General features: G+C 37.5%; 1 protein-coding gene and 1 non-coding gene across 4 annotated transcripts in view; both read right to left on the reverse strand.

Moving 5' to 3' along the window:
* Iqcg (IQ motif containing G) overlaps positions 1-14,607 on the reverse strand; it is a 50,219-nt gene that overhangs the window by 14,682 nt on the left and 20,930 nt on the right. For all 3 annotated transcript variants that reach the window (XM_047565019.1, XM_047565020.1, XM_047565021.1), the window contains exons 7-8: positions 1,753-1,914; positions 933-1,007 (exon numbers count right to left, since the gene is read on the reverse strand). In XM_047565019.1, coding sequence (XP_047420975.1) covers positions 933-1,007; positions 1,753-1,914 — 237 coding nt within the window. The remainder of the gene's footprint in view (positions 1-932; positions 1,008-1,752; positions 1,915-14,607) is intronic.
* Trnat-cgu (transfer RNA threonine (anticodon CGU)) lies at positions 9,707-9,780 on the reverse strand. Its single transcript has one exon. It is a non-coding gene; the product is annotated as a tRNA-Thr (tRNA).

A 14,607-nucleotide genomic window follows, 5' to 3' on the forward strand; every position in this document is an offset into this window, starting at 1 on the left:
GAAGAAAAGTATGAGTAACATTTATAAGTCAAGAGTCATAAAATGCCAATCTCTCTGACATAATAATCTTGTGCTTAACAATTACTTTTACTAAATAATTGCAATGAAGAAAAACATTATTTGGGAAAAGCTTTCATTAATGCACTATTTATATTGACAAAACTCTGGGAAGAACCTGAATGCCCAAAATAAACAGTAACAAGTAAACTATGAGATAACCAATCAATCGAACATTTTACAATTTTAAATTGTTTTATTAAGAGACTGTAATAACATAAACAAAATGAATGAAAAAAAATTGGTAATTAAAAAAAGAAAATTTCCCTCAACTGAGAATGCTGTTTTTATAACATAAAAAATAAAAAAAACTTTATTTTAAAATTATGACTATAAAGCACTATAGAAACAAGAAATGGAGTTTCTTATATAAGTTAAAAATTATAGGGGCTGGGAAGATAGCTCAGTCGGTAGAGTGCTTGCCTTGTAAGCACAAGGCCCTGGGTTCGATCCCCAGCACCAAAAAAAAAAAAAAAATTATAAAGGCAAGAGACAAACTTTTACCTGTCCTCAAATTAGAGCCATATAAAATAACTATTCAATAGTGGGATGAATCTGACATAATTTTTCCATGTACGTATATGAAAAAACAGAGTGAATCTCACCATTACCTACATCCACAAGAATGGGATCCTAACTGGAATATTCCATGCTTATATAATTATATCAAAATGGACCAATAAATTAGAAAAAGAACAAAAAAAAAAAAAACTATTCAGATGGGCAATTCTGAAAGGACATATAAGTTATAGTTCATGCATTAGACTCCTAGAATTATGGTTGATTTCTCTTTCCTTTACTCAAATTTTTTTGCTCTTTTATAAGTTAAAAAAAATTTTTTTTAATCAGGGGATAAAAACATTTTGGTGACTTACCTGCTGCTCTTTTCTAAGGAACAGTTCAATCTCCATATGAATTCGGTTCTCTTCTTCAGTTTTCATCCTTAATTTCTGTAAAAACAAGAATCAAATACCAAGAATTTTATCTGGCAAGGTTGGAAATCAGAAGTTTTCAGGTGATGGAAGCTCCAGAGTCGCAGTACAGGTTCTTTTTCCCAAATGCTGATGCATTGCTCCAGAGCTGCTATTTGACTCCATTCAACTCCATTCATGTTCACAGACACAGCAGAGCCACGTGCACCGTGCTAGGTATGTACAAAGGCTGAAGAATAAAAGGCACCCAATCCTGATAACTGGTAAGTGAGGTCAATTTAAGGAGAAAAACAATGCTTCAAGGGCACGTTTCTTAGGCCCAGAAAAGTGTGTTGACAGGGTTGGGTGTTAACACCATATGGGAAGTGAGTTCCCTACATTATAGTAGAAGTCTCAGAAAAAGAAATCCTTGTGCCTACTAATAATGGCTATTCCTCCTTCTTGGCCTTCTGGCTGTTCCTTTAACTGCTCAGCCTTCCTTCTCAAATGAAGGTCTGCCCATCAGAATCTCTGCTTGCAAATATTCAAAACCTGTTTAGTCTTTTATTTCAGCCTTAAGGATTGAGGAGCAAGATGGAGGAAAATTACCCTCTGCCCCTTCCTTTCTTAGGTGAGACAATACCAGGAGTGATAGTTCAAATGGCATCTACCTGGTTGTGTGTTGGGGGAATGGAACCCAGGTCCTGGTGCATGATAGGCAAGTGCTCTACCATCTTGCTACAACCCCAACCTACCTGATTTTTCCTAATGTAGCAGTAATTACCTCAATCTCTTCCAACAAGAGCTCCTCTGTTTTGTTACATTTTTTCTGGGTCTGGGAAATCTGAAGCTCAGTATTTCTCTTCATGTAGTGATTCTCCAAGTTGGTTTTTGCCTTCATCTCTTGCAGTTGGTCTTTGAGGTGAGCAATATATTCATTCCGTCTCTTAAGAGAAAAGACCAGATTTCTAAAATTAAAATATACACTACCAAAAACATTATACAGGTTTCATGTAATTCCTATTACAATTCCAAAGGCATTGTTTTTTTTTTTTTTTTTTTTTTTTTTGCGGTACTGGGGATCGAACTCAGGGCCTTGTACTTGTGAGGCAAGCACTCTACCAGCTGAGCTATCTCCCGGCCCCCCAAAGGCATTGTTTATAGAACTAGAAAAAGCAATCATGAAATTCATTTGGAAAAATAAGAGAACCAGAATAGCAGAAGCTCTCCTTAGCAAGAAGAGTGAAGCAGGAAGCATTACAATACCAGAGTTTAAATTATACTACAGAGCTATAGTAACAAAAACGGTATGGTATTAACACCAAAACAGACATATAGACCAGTGGTACAGAACAGAAGATACAAGACAAACTCACATAAATATAGTATATATCTCATACTAGACAAAGGCATCAAAAACATACATTGGAGAAAAGATAGCCTCTTTAACAATTGGTGCTGGGAAAACTGAAAATCCAAATGTGGCAAAATGAAGTTAAACCTCTATCTCTCTCATCAACTCAAAGTGGATCAAAGACTTAGACACTAGAACAGAGACTCTGCGCCTAAAAGAAGAAAAAGTAGGCCCAAATTCTCATCATTTTGGCTTAAAACCTAACTTCCTTAACAAGACTCCTAAAGTGCAAGAAATAAAATCAAGAGCTAATTAGCAGGATGTATTCAAACTAAAAAGCTTCTTCTCAGCAAAGGAAACAATCAGTAATGTGAAGAGAGGGCCTACAGATTGGGAGAAAATTTTTACCACATATACATCAGATAGAGCACTAATCTCCAGGATATATAAAGAACAGAAAACACACACACACACACACACACACACACACACACACACACAAAACAATCAATAAATGGGCTAAGGAAATGAACAGGCACTTCACAGAAGAAAAAATATAATCAATCAACAAATATATGAAAAAATGTACACATCTCTAGCAGTTAGAGAAATGCAAATCAAAACTAAGATTTCATCTCACTCCAGTCAGAATGGCAATTATCAAGTATACAAGCAATAAGTGTTGAGAGGATGTGGGGAAAAAGGTACACTCATACATTGTTGGTGGGACTGCAGATTGGTGCAACTACTCTGGAAAGCAGTATGGAGATTCCTAAGAAAACTTGGAATGGAACTACCATTTGACCCAGCTATCTCACTCCTCAGTTTATACCCAAAGGACTTAAAATCAGCATACTACAGTGACACAGTCACATCAGTGTTGATAGCAGCTCAATTCATAGTAGTTAAACTATGGAACCAACTTAGGTGCCCTTCAACAGATGAATGAACAAAGAAATTGTGGTATATATACAAAATGGAATATTAGTCAGCCTTAAAGAAGAATGTAATTATGGCATTTGCAGGTAAATGGATGAAGTTGGAGAATATCATGATAATCAAAATAAGCCAAACCCAAACAACCAAAGGTTGAATGTTTTCTTTGATAAGCAGATGCTGATCCATAATGATGGGGGGGGTAGAGAAAAATAGAGGAACTTTAGATTGGGTAGAGGGGAGTGCAGGGGGTGGGTCTGGGGATGAGGACATACACATGTATGATTACACTACTGGTGTTACTATGCACCATGTACAGCCAGAGGAATGAGAGGTTGTGCTCCATTTGTATACAATGTGTCAAAATGCATTCTACTGTCATGTAAAACCAATTAGAACAAATTTTAAAAAACAAATAAAAAATATACATTCTGTCTCCATTCATTTGTTAAGTAGCTTTAAGATTACCTTTCAAATTTGCAAATCAAGGAACTGGAATCATTTTTCTACTATCACACTAAGGGAAGGTAAGCCAATAATTGTGAATATTATACCATCCACAAGAAAATAAAAGATAACAAAGTAGTTCTCCATGTCAAGACAATGATATTCTCTCATAGGTATGCTATTTGGGTACTCTCTTCTTCCCACACAGATTTCTCCTTATAATCTCACTTTGGTAGAAACAGCAATGATCAAAATGATCAAAAGTCCCAGCTTCCCATCCAAGCCCCATCAGCTGTGTGAACTTGGCCAAGTTCAGTTAAACTCTTTAGATTTTACCTCCCTTAAAACAGAAACATTAGTATCTATGCTGCCTGAAACATCTTGGAGAATGAATCCAGTCATTCCTCAGTATGCACTGGGGACTGGTGCCAGGACCGTCCAAGGATAACAAATCTGCAAATGCTCAAGACCTTTTCATGGAGTACAGTACATATGCAATTATTTTTCTGATATTTTTTATACATGGTTGAGTCCATGGATGCAGAACCTGCAGACATGGTGGGCTGACTATATAAGGTGTCATTGAGTATATATATGAAAACTGCAGTTTACCAAGTACTTAGTAATTTTAAGGGCTCAGTATTCATGAAGGAAAATATTTATTCAGTGTTAAGCCCTGGAGATGTAAACAGAGCCATACTCCTTGCCTTCTTAGTGTTTAGAGTTTTTTGTTGTTGTTGTTTCCTGAGGATTTAAGCCAGGGGTGATTTACCACAGAACTACGTCCCCAGCCCTTCTTATTTTTTTATTTTGAGACAGGGTCTCACCAAGTTGCTTGGGGCCTTGTTAAATTGCTGCAGCTGACCTTGATCTCAGGCTTCAGCCTCCTAAGTCACTGGAATTACAGGTATATGCCACCATGCCCAGCTATGGAGTTTAGAGCCTAATGGAGAATATATGGTTAAAAAGAAATAAATATGTGTAAACTTATTTAAATAAGTGCAAAATTACGAAAAAAAAAAGGGCAAAGGTTATGGGAGAAAATAAGAGAGACCTATGTTAGACTGGATAGCCTGAGAAGAATTTTCTGAGAAGCAATATTTGTTCTGACACCTGAAGGATAATTAAATTCATCACATGAAAAATGGGACCAATAGGAATTCCAAAAGCAAGGAAAAGTTTATTCCAAAGTCCTAAGGAAGCCAAGACCTGAACACATTTCAAGAACTAAAAGAAAACTCTTCAGTAAGGATTTAGAGTGGGACAAGATGAAACTGAAGAGACTCTTATTAAGGAATTTGGGTTTTATTCCAAGTGCATGGGAATCCTTGGAAAGGCTCTAGTCAGAGATGTAACATTTGTTTGAAAAGAATCAAAGTGTGAATAATTTCACAGAAAGGTGATCCGATTTAGCTGACAGCACAACAAGTAAACACACAACTAACTACAAAATGCATGACTAAGCCAGGCTTGGTGGTGCACACCTGTATCCCAGCTTTTCAGGAGGCTGAGGCAGAAGGATCACTTGAGATCAGGAGTTTTGAGGCCACCCTGTCTGTGGGAGTTGGGTAAGGATGCATGAATTCATCAAAGATCTGTTTCTCTAGAGAGCAACCATCTTACCATGTAAGCTGGGAAGAATTAGTTCTAAGTAACTACTGGAAAAAGAAACAAAGCAGAAAATGATCAAAACCATCCATAATGAAAAGCAAACAGCTAAAAGGATTATAGGTCCCTAAGAGTAATCAAAAAGTAATCTTTCATGTTATTTTGTCTGACTTCTTGATGTTACTGTATAGAATTATTCTAACTGTATAATAATTATTCCAACTATAACAGAACCACCCCCCCCAAGACACAAGTGTCTCTAGCAGAGAATAAACTACAAGTCCAATGGATAATGTCTCAGTATTTTATATTGTTTTATAAACAGTAGGATTATAATAAATTATTTAACCTCTCCAAGCCTGTTTTTTCATCTGTAAAATCTTTCTTAGGACCTGGCACAACTTAAATGTTCCATAAATGTTTATTAAATGAATTTTAAGAGCTATATTTTTGGGCTTTTTTTAAAAATATTTTATTTTTAAGTTGTAGATGGACACAATATCTTTATTTTATTTTTTTATTTATTTTTTATGTGGTGCTGAGGATCGAACCCAGGGCCTCACAGGTGGTAGGCGAGTGCTCTACTACTGAGTCATAACCCCAGTCCCTGGGCTTATTTTTTTTATTCTCCTCTTTTCTCCCTTTCCCTCCATTCTATTTCCAAATTGTATGACAGTCAATAATGAGATTTGAATCTCTAGGAAGATTCATGTGAAAGTGGAAATAAGATAATTTCATTTCTTCATCAACAGGAGTCCTTTTACCTATTTAATCCCTCGAACTTTCTTCCAAGTCCAGTTTACACGTCACTTAAAGACATAAAACCTCTTCCAGAAAAGCTAAGCCCACATAACTAACTACAGTTTTGTTTTTCACAGAATCTAATAGTGTTGGACAGTTAGGTTCTCATTAAATAATGTCCCTATTAAAAATATACTCTCAAAACTCAAGAGCATATTCTGGTCAGTTTCTTAATCAAATTACCTATTAAATCTTTCAAAGTAACAACAGGAAGATTAGAAAAGCAGAGTTAAAACTCTAGGAGTTTCTGCCTATGGCAAACAGGAGGTATTACATTATGTAACTTTTAAGTTCATACGACATTGGCTGTGCCTAGCCAAAGGCATCTGGTTTTAATGCTGTTGCCTTGGGCCTCTGATCACTGATTTCCTTTCTGTATTGCTGTTTTGCACAAATATTTTTATGGCCTTCCATGGAAACAGTGTGGAAACACAGAGTAAGATATAAAATACTAACCAGTTAGTGAGTATGACTGATTATGATTTTATACTAACGGCACTGAAGTACCGTTCCATTTCTTCATTTTCCCACTGTGCAACAAGAGCCAGGCAAGAAGCAGTGGGTTACAGCTGAGTCTTGAGTTGTATAAATGCTTTGAAGGGGGCTGGGATTGTAGCTCAGTGGTACAGCACTTGCCTTGCACGTGTGAAGCACTGGGTTCAATCCTCAGCACCACATAGAAAGAAATAAATATTGTGTCCATCTATAACTAAAAAATATTTTTTAAAATTTATTTTAAAGGGATGTGGCTTAATGGTAGAGTGCTTGCCTATCATGCAGAGGCCCTGGGTTCAATCCTCAGCACCACTAAAAAAAATAAATTCCTTTTAAGATTTTCACCAAGAAAAGATCTACCTTCATCACAACCTGTAGCTCTGACTGTCCATGGAGTCTGGAACTTTCCCCATGATGAAGGTCCATGAACTGATGCAGCATATTTGCAGGTTTTCAAGGCAGACCAAACTTTAATTGCAAATCCAAATTCCAAAATTCCTTAAGACCTGGTCTTCTGGACTTATTATTTGAATTCAGAAAAACATGACTAAGTAATGGAAAGAAGCAGTCAACCAGAGTTCATCAGGCTTTGATGACTACCATGGTAATGTGAGCCAAAAGCTTTTAATGGTAGTGTCTGTTTTCATACTTGAATATAATGTAGAAAACACAGGACTGATTCCTGGAATTCTGGAATCTATTATCTTGGGAAGTTGGAATTTGATTGCCTCTTGGGTTGGCTAGCAAAAGGAAAATGGGGATGAGGTCTATTAAAGTGATAAAAGCTACACAAAAATACAATTCCATATTAAATTCACATTTATGTGTGTCTACCTATGACTAAGAATAATGGCTTGTTCCATAAAAACCTATTAACTGAGCTAAAACAGTCTCTCATTCTGAGATGCAAAGGAAACAATCAAACTAAATTTCTAAAGTTTCAGACTCCAATTCTACCCACTGTTTTCATTTCCATTTCAACCATTCCCTTTCCCAACGGAATACCAATACCAATGTCCTTTTATCTTGCTGTTATGGTTTGGATATGAGTAGTCCCCCAAAAGCTCATGTGAGAAAACGTAAGAAGGTTCAGAGGGGAAATGATTGGGTTGTAAGAGTCCCTGATAGGGATTAACTGAGTAGAAACTGAAGGTGGTGGAGTGCAGCTGGAGGAGGTGGGCACTGGGGTGTGGCTGTGGGATATATATTTGTATCTGGCTAGTGGAGTCTCTCTCTCTCTCTGCTTCCTGATTATCATGTGAGCTACTTCCCTCTGCCACACTCTTCTGCCATGACGTTCAGCCTCACCTTGAGCCCGGAGGAATAAAGTCTACTGTCTGTGGATTGAGACCTTTGAAACTGTGATCCCCTAAATAAACTGTTCCTACTCTATGGTATTCTGGTTGGGTCTTTTAGTTATAGTGGTAAAACAGCTGACTAAAATGCTTTCAGAAATAAAACTTCAACACACTTTACTGCCTTGACTGATCTCCTCTGAGTAAAAACTCCTTCTTAAATGTGAAGCCTAAAACTGCACAATGTTGTAGATATCTAACCACAACAGAGGGCAGGGGAACATTCAGTGCCACTAACTGAAGTAATTTAAAAAAGAAAGCATTCCAAATACTTTTCACAATATTTTGTGGTAATATGTTGTCATAGTTGTTAAGACTGATGACAAGCCATTGAAAGCACCACTGTGAAAAAGACTCTAAAAAGTCTAGAAAAGACAGAGGAAGCAGGGACCTTTAAAATTTCTGTTCCTACAACAACCAGTAGTGGGGTCCTAAACTCAATTACTCTTAACCAACTTGGTTAAGTCTGATGTAATGGCTGAAGACAAATTGGGTGTTCATGATCCACAACTGATAATGTTCCGAACCAAAATCAGGACTTCAGTTTCACCTTTGCATCTTGCTGGAGTCAGTTCAGTATTTTGTTTTGTTTTGTTTTGTGGTACCAGGGATTAAATTCAAGGCCACTTAACCACTGAGCCACATCCTTTACCCTTTTTATTTAGAGACAGCGTCTCAATAAGTTCTTAGGGCCTCACTAAATTGCTAAAGCTGACTTTGAACTTGGGATCCTCCTGCCTCAAACTCCTGAGCTACTGGGATTACAGGTGTGCACCACCATGCCCAGCTAGTTCAGTGTTCTAATAATCAATGGGGTTTTGAATTCTGATGTCTTACTTATCACTTTCCAGCTTGAAGCTTCAAATTTAGTTAGTATGCCTCTGTCTCTTTCTTTAATTTCTTTAACCCATTTTTAAGTCTAGAGATCATCACAATCATCTCAATCTACTGTCTCTGGTACTCATTCTATAACTGGCCAGAATAAAAAGAAAAAGGAGATAAGTCATCAAAGAATGCAAAAAAGTGAGGGGACAAGTGAGGAAAAGAGCTAGGTAATCTGCAAGTTAGTAATAGGGAGGCCAGGGGGAAAACAAAGCATAGTTTAGAATGGAGTAGTTCAGGTCCATTCTAATATATCATGCAAAGCTTCCTGGAGCACTGAGCTTTCCAGAGCAACTTCAGTGACTATGATAGTGGGGTGAAGTGAAGAACAGAGGGTAAGGAATTAACAGGGCTGTGTTGGCTTTGAGGCGCCCAGTAGACAATCATGTGAACCCAGGTCTGAGGAGCAAATTTCCATGATTACCTCCTGCTAAGAAGGAGGTATAAGATATTCTTCATTAAGCACTAAAATAAAAGTAGGGCACTTTAAGAGTCAAAGGGCAATAGTTTGTATTCAAAATCAGTAAGTACCACTGGGAACTGTCTCTTACTATTGCAGTAACATTTTAGGGTTCCAGAATGTCCCGTTTTGTAACCTTTGACTCCTTTTATAACCAACCAAAATGAGTAGGAGTGGGATCATATCCTTCATGGTCACTATAGTTAGTCAATTATCATGGCAAAGCTGGAGTAAGTAAAGAACTCTTCTTCACTGCCCAAGTTTCTTAAAGGCTCAGGCCTCTGTCTTAGAGAACATGTGTGTGTGTGTGGGGGGTGAGTGTATTCCCCTCACCTCCATCCAATTGGTCTGGGAAATAACTCCTCCGTGGCTTTCTCTTTTTTTTTTTTTTTTTTTTTTTTGGGGGGTGCTGGGGATCGAACCCAGGGCCTTGTGCTTACGAGGCAAGCACTCTACCAACTGAGCTATCTCCCCAGCCCCCGTGGCTTTCTATTTGGTAACAGCTCCTCAATGCTAAATACTTCAGAGGCAGCTCCAGAAATGAAAAGGTTTGTTGCATGTGCTAGAAGCAGGAGGATGAGGTAAAGGCAACTGCCTTAAGAAACACTAGGTCAAGCTGGGCGTGGTGGTACATGCCTGTAATCCCAGTGACAGGAAAGCTGGGGCAGTAGGATCACCAAGTTCAAGGCCAGCCTGGGCAACTTAGCAAGACCTTTTCTCAAAATTTAAAGAAAAAGGTCTGGTGATGTAGCTCAGCAGTTAAGTGCCCCTGGGTTCAATCCCCAGCACATAAACACACCAAAAACGTCATGGATCTAAAAGTAGACTAAAAGTAGCACTAATAAACAAAGCACAGACTACAAACTCAGAATTTCAACATGGTCTCAAACCCTGGCCTACAGGGACAAGGCAGATTTCATACATGATGAGCCTCCTCCATCTACATGGCAGCCACTGATGCTGTGTGCCCAGAGGAGCACAGCTGAACCTGCTGCCTGATTCACATTCTACCTTCATTTCATGCCACTCTCTGCATTTCTCTCCAAACTTCAACTCTACTGGCCTTCTTTAGTCCCTTATGTACCCTAAGTTCTGTCTCCCAATTGATTCTTCAAAAATTCCATTTTAATTTTTGCCAATAAGCTCCTATCAGAATGACCCTCACACAGTTAATAACTATAAACTCTGACCACAATAAGAAAGGAAATGACAAAAGCATCAGAGAACATACAAAAGCAAGTATATTCTGGAGTAAAATAGATACTTACAAGAAGGAACTAGCATGGGATAAACTTCTGCTTTTGTGACCTTTATTGGACCATTGTCAGCACTAAGGTGGGGTGAGGGAGGGTGCATGCCAAACAGCTGAAACTCCGATTTGAAACGCTATAGTTTTTTTAGACTGAAGAACCAAGACAGATTTGGTGGCAATCAGTCTCTGAAAGTGAGAGAATAATGCTGAAGGGAAGGAAATAATCCTGAACCAGAGAAAAGAAACACAAAATTCTGTGTATAAACTCATCCCAAATGTATAAGGATGATCGAAAGCAGCTCTGCTAAGGATAAAAGAACTGAGCTGAGATTTGAGCTGATGCCCTCTGTAGGCAAGAGAGAATTTTTAAGTTTGAAATCAGCCAATTTAAGTGCCTGCTAAAATAAAAATGTCAACATGCTTTGTGGGGATGGAACAAAGAGCAGAGTCTCCACAGTATAACATTTCCTCTGTCTAGAACACATTCCAAAATTACTCCACATTGAAGAAGATGAAAATGTGGACTATTCTCAGGAAAGATAATCAACAGAGATTAACTTTGTAATGTCCTGAAGTTGGAATCAGTAGACAAGGATTTCTACAAGCTCAATAAAGGGGAAATATGCTCATAACAAATAAAAGAATAGAAAATCTAAGCAGATAAATAAAAACTATAAACAACAAATAGGTAGAAATTCTACAACTGAAAAATATATCATCTAAAACACAAATAGTGAGCCAGGCACAGTGGTGCACGCCAGTAATCCCAGAGGCTCGAGAGGCTGAGGCTGGAAGATGGCAAGTTCAAAGTCAGCCTCGGCAAATTAGCGAGGTCCTAAACAACTCAGCGAGACCCTGTCTCTAAATAAAAAAATAAAATATTTTGAAAGGGATGGAAATGTGGCTCAGTAGTTAAACCTCCCTGGGTTTAATCCCTGTACCAAAAAAGAAAAAGAGAAAAAAGAAAAAAGAAACCCACACACAAATAATATACTAGGATAGGTTTAACAGCAGAGTAGAGATGGACAGAGAAAAAGCCAGTGAACATAAAGATAGATTAATAGAAATTATTCAATCTGATGGACAAATGAAAAAAATTAAAGAACAGAGGGACCTGCAGGTCAGTATCAGAAGGTTCAAAATAGAAGTAATTGGAGTCTAATAGGAGAGATGAGAGCAAATAGAACTGTAAAACTATTTGAAAAAATAATGGGGCTGGGGTTGTGGCTCAGTGGTATAGTGCTTGCCCAGCGTGCGAGGGGGCCTGGATTCGATCCTCAGCACCACATAAAAATAAAATAAAGGTATTATGTCCACCTACAACAACAACAGCAACAACAAAAAAGGATGGCTCACAGTCACAAAACACAAATAGTGTATGATTTTACTTATATGAGGTACCTAGAGTAGTCAAATCCTTAAGGACAGAAAGTAGAATACTAGTTTCCATAGGCTGCGGGGAGAGGGAAACAGGTAGTTAATGCGTAATGGCATAGATTTCCAGTTTTATAAGACGAGTGAGTTTGGAGATGGATGGTGATGGTTGTAGAACAATGTAAATGTACTAACACCACTAAATAATGCCCTTAAAAATGATTAAGATGGTAAATTTTAAGTTATGTAGATGACTAAAAAGTTAAAAAATAAATATTGGCTAAAAACATCCTAAGTTTTGGGAAAGATGCAAATTTAAATATTCATGAATCCCCACTGAAACCCAAACAGAAAAATATGAAGAAAACTATATCTCAACACTGTATATTCAAACTGCTGAAAACGAAAGGTAAAAATTTTGAAGACAACACACTATATACAGGGGAACAAAGATTTGAATAACTACTCTCTTTACAAAGGAATAATGGAAGTCAAAAGAGAGTAAACATTCTTAAGCACTGAAAGAAAAGTCAGTCAACTCAAAATTCTTTCTCTCCTGTCTTTCTAAATGCTGGGGCCCCAAGGCCTCATACATGCTGGGTAAATGCTCTACCTCTGACCCCCACACACAACCCCTGTCAATTCAAAATTCTGTATTCAGTGAAAATATTTTCCAAGAATGGAGACAAATAAAGACATTTCTAGGTAAAAGGAAATTCAGAATACTATCAGCAATGAACAAGGACTATAAAAAAGAGTAAGGAATTTCTTTAGGCTAAAAGAAAATGATATCAGATGGAAACTTATTGATAAATATCAGGATAAATATAAGACTTATTTTCCTCTTAATTTTTAAAAACACATAATTATTTAAAGGTGGAAATATTTTTGTCTTGTGGTGTATGTAATGTGTAGTAAATGAACTATATATGACAGTCATAGGTTAAGGGAATCTGGTAAAGGGAGTTAAGAAAAGAAACTATATGTGTCAAGGATTTTACTTTTATGTGAAGAGATAATAATATTAATGCAAAAAGGTATGGGTAAAAAGCCAATAGGTAAATTAAAATAGAGCTGAGTGTGGGACTGCACACCTATAATCCAAGTTGCTTGGAAGGCAGAGGCAGGAGGATCACAAGTTCCAGGACAGCCTGGACAACACAGGGAGACCACATTGCAAAATAAAATTTCAATAAGGGCTGAAGCTGTAGCTCACTGGTTGAATGCTTGCCTAGCAGGCTCAAGGCCCTGAGTTCAACATCTAGTACCACAAAAAGTAATTACTAAAATAGATATCTAAAAAAAAAAAAAAAAAATCAAATAAACCAAAATAAGTCAGGAAAAAGAAGAAAAGCAGAGGAGACAAACAGATAAGATAATAAACAATAAAATAAAAGACATATATCTGGGATGAGGGTGTAGCTGAGTGGTAGTGCACTTGCACTTGCTTAGTATGTAGAAGACCGTAGGTTCAATTCACAGTACCACACACACACATATACCACATATCCACCATATAAATAATTCCACTAATGTTAGTGGACTAAAACTCTTGATTTAAAGGCAGAGGTTGTTAGAATAAAAGCAAGATCCAGTGTGGAGAGCAGTGATCTAAATCATGGCCTGTCTGACTCTCATGGCTGCATTTGTGCTGAGAGCTCCCTGTGTGAAGGTGCAGGTCAAGATGATGATGATGATGAAACCTATATAATAAACTTGCTAAGCTAGCTCTGGAGTCAAGCCTCACCAGGGCTTGGCTGCCCACCTGACCCCAGCTTTTTCTCCCTATGAATGTCTTCATTTGCTCATCTCCCCTTTGGTTCCTGAATTAATGACCCAGGCATAAGGCCTCTGCAATCCAGTTATATGCTCTCTATAAAAGACAGTTTGAATATAAAGACAGTTTAAAAGTTAATGAATGAGAACTGAGTTGTGGTTGTAATTCCCAGCTACTCAGGAGGATGAGGCAGTTCCAGACCAAAAAGAGAAAGTTCAAGGCCAGTCAGAACAAATTAGGGAGACCCTGTCTCAAAATAACATAAAAAGGGGTAGGGTTCTACAGTGATAGAGTGCATGCCTAGCATGCACAAGGTTCTAGGTTCAAACCTTGGTACTGTGAAAAAAAAAAAAGGTTAATGAATGAGTAGAAAAAATATACTAAAAAAACATTAAGAGTTGGGTGCAGTGGTGTATGACAATAATCCCAGCAACTTAGGAGGCTGAGGCAGAAGGATCTCAAGTTCAAAGCTGCCTTAGCAATTTAGCAAGAACCTAAGTAACTCAGCGAGGACTTATCTTAAAATTAAAAATAAAAAGGGTTAGGGATGTGGCTCAGTGATTAAGCAGCCATGGGTTCAATCCCTGCTACCAAAAAACAAAACAAAACATAAAGAAAAACTAATAAGTTTAGAGGAAAGGAGTGTCATACTTGATTATAAAATAGACTTGAAGACAAAAAGTATTACCATAAAGAAATTTTTTTTATTATGAGAGCTAATTCACCAAGAAGACACAACAATAAATCCTTTAAACACGTTTTTTCTGTTCATTATGCCCTAAAACAGTCTTCTTCTCTTCACCTGTAAAACTTACTAAGTTTCAGTTTAACAATGATATCTATAGAGTGACCTTCTCCTCTGCTCACTGTCCTTAAAGCTCCTTCCTCTATGAATCCC

Source organism: Sciurus carolinensis, chromosome 9 (genome assembly GCF_902686445.1).
Source record: "Sciurus carolinensis chromosome 9, mSciCar1.2, whole genome shotgun sequence".
NCBI classification, from domain to species: Eukaryota; Metazoa; Chordata; class Mammalia; order Rodentia; family Sciuridae; genus Sciurus; species Sciurus carolinensis.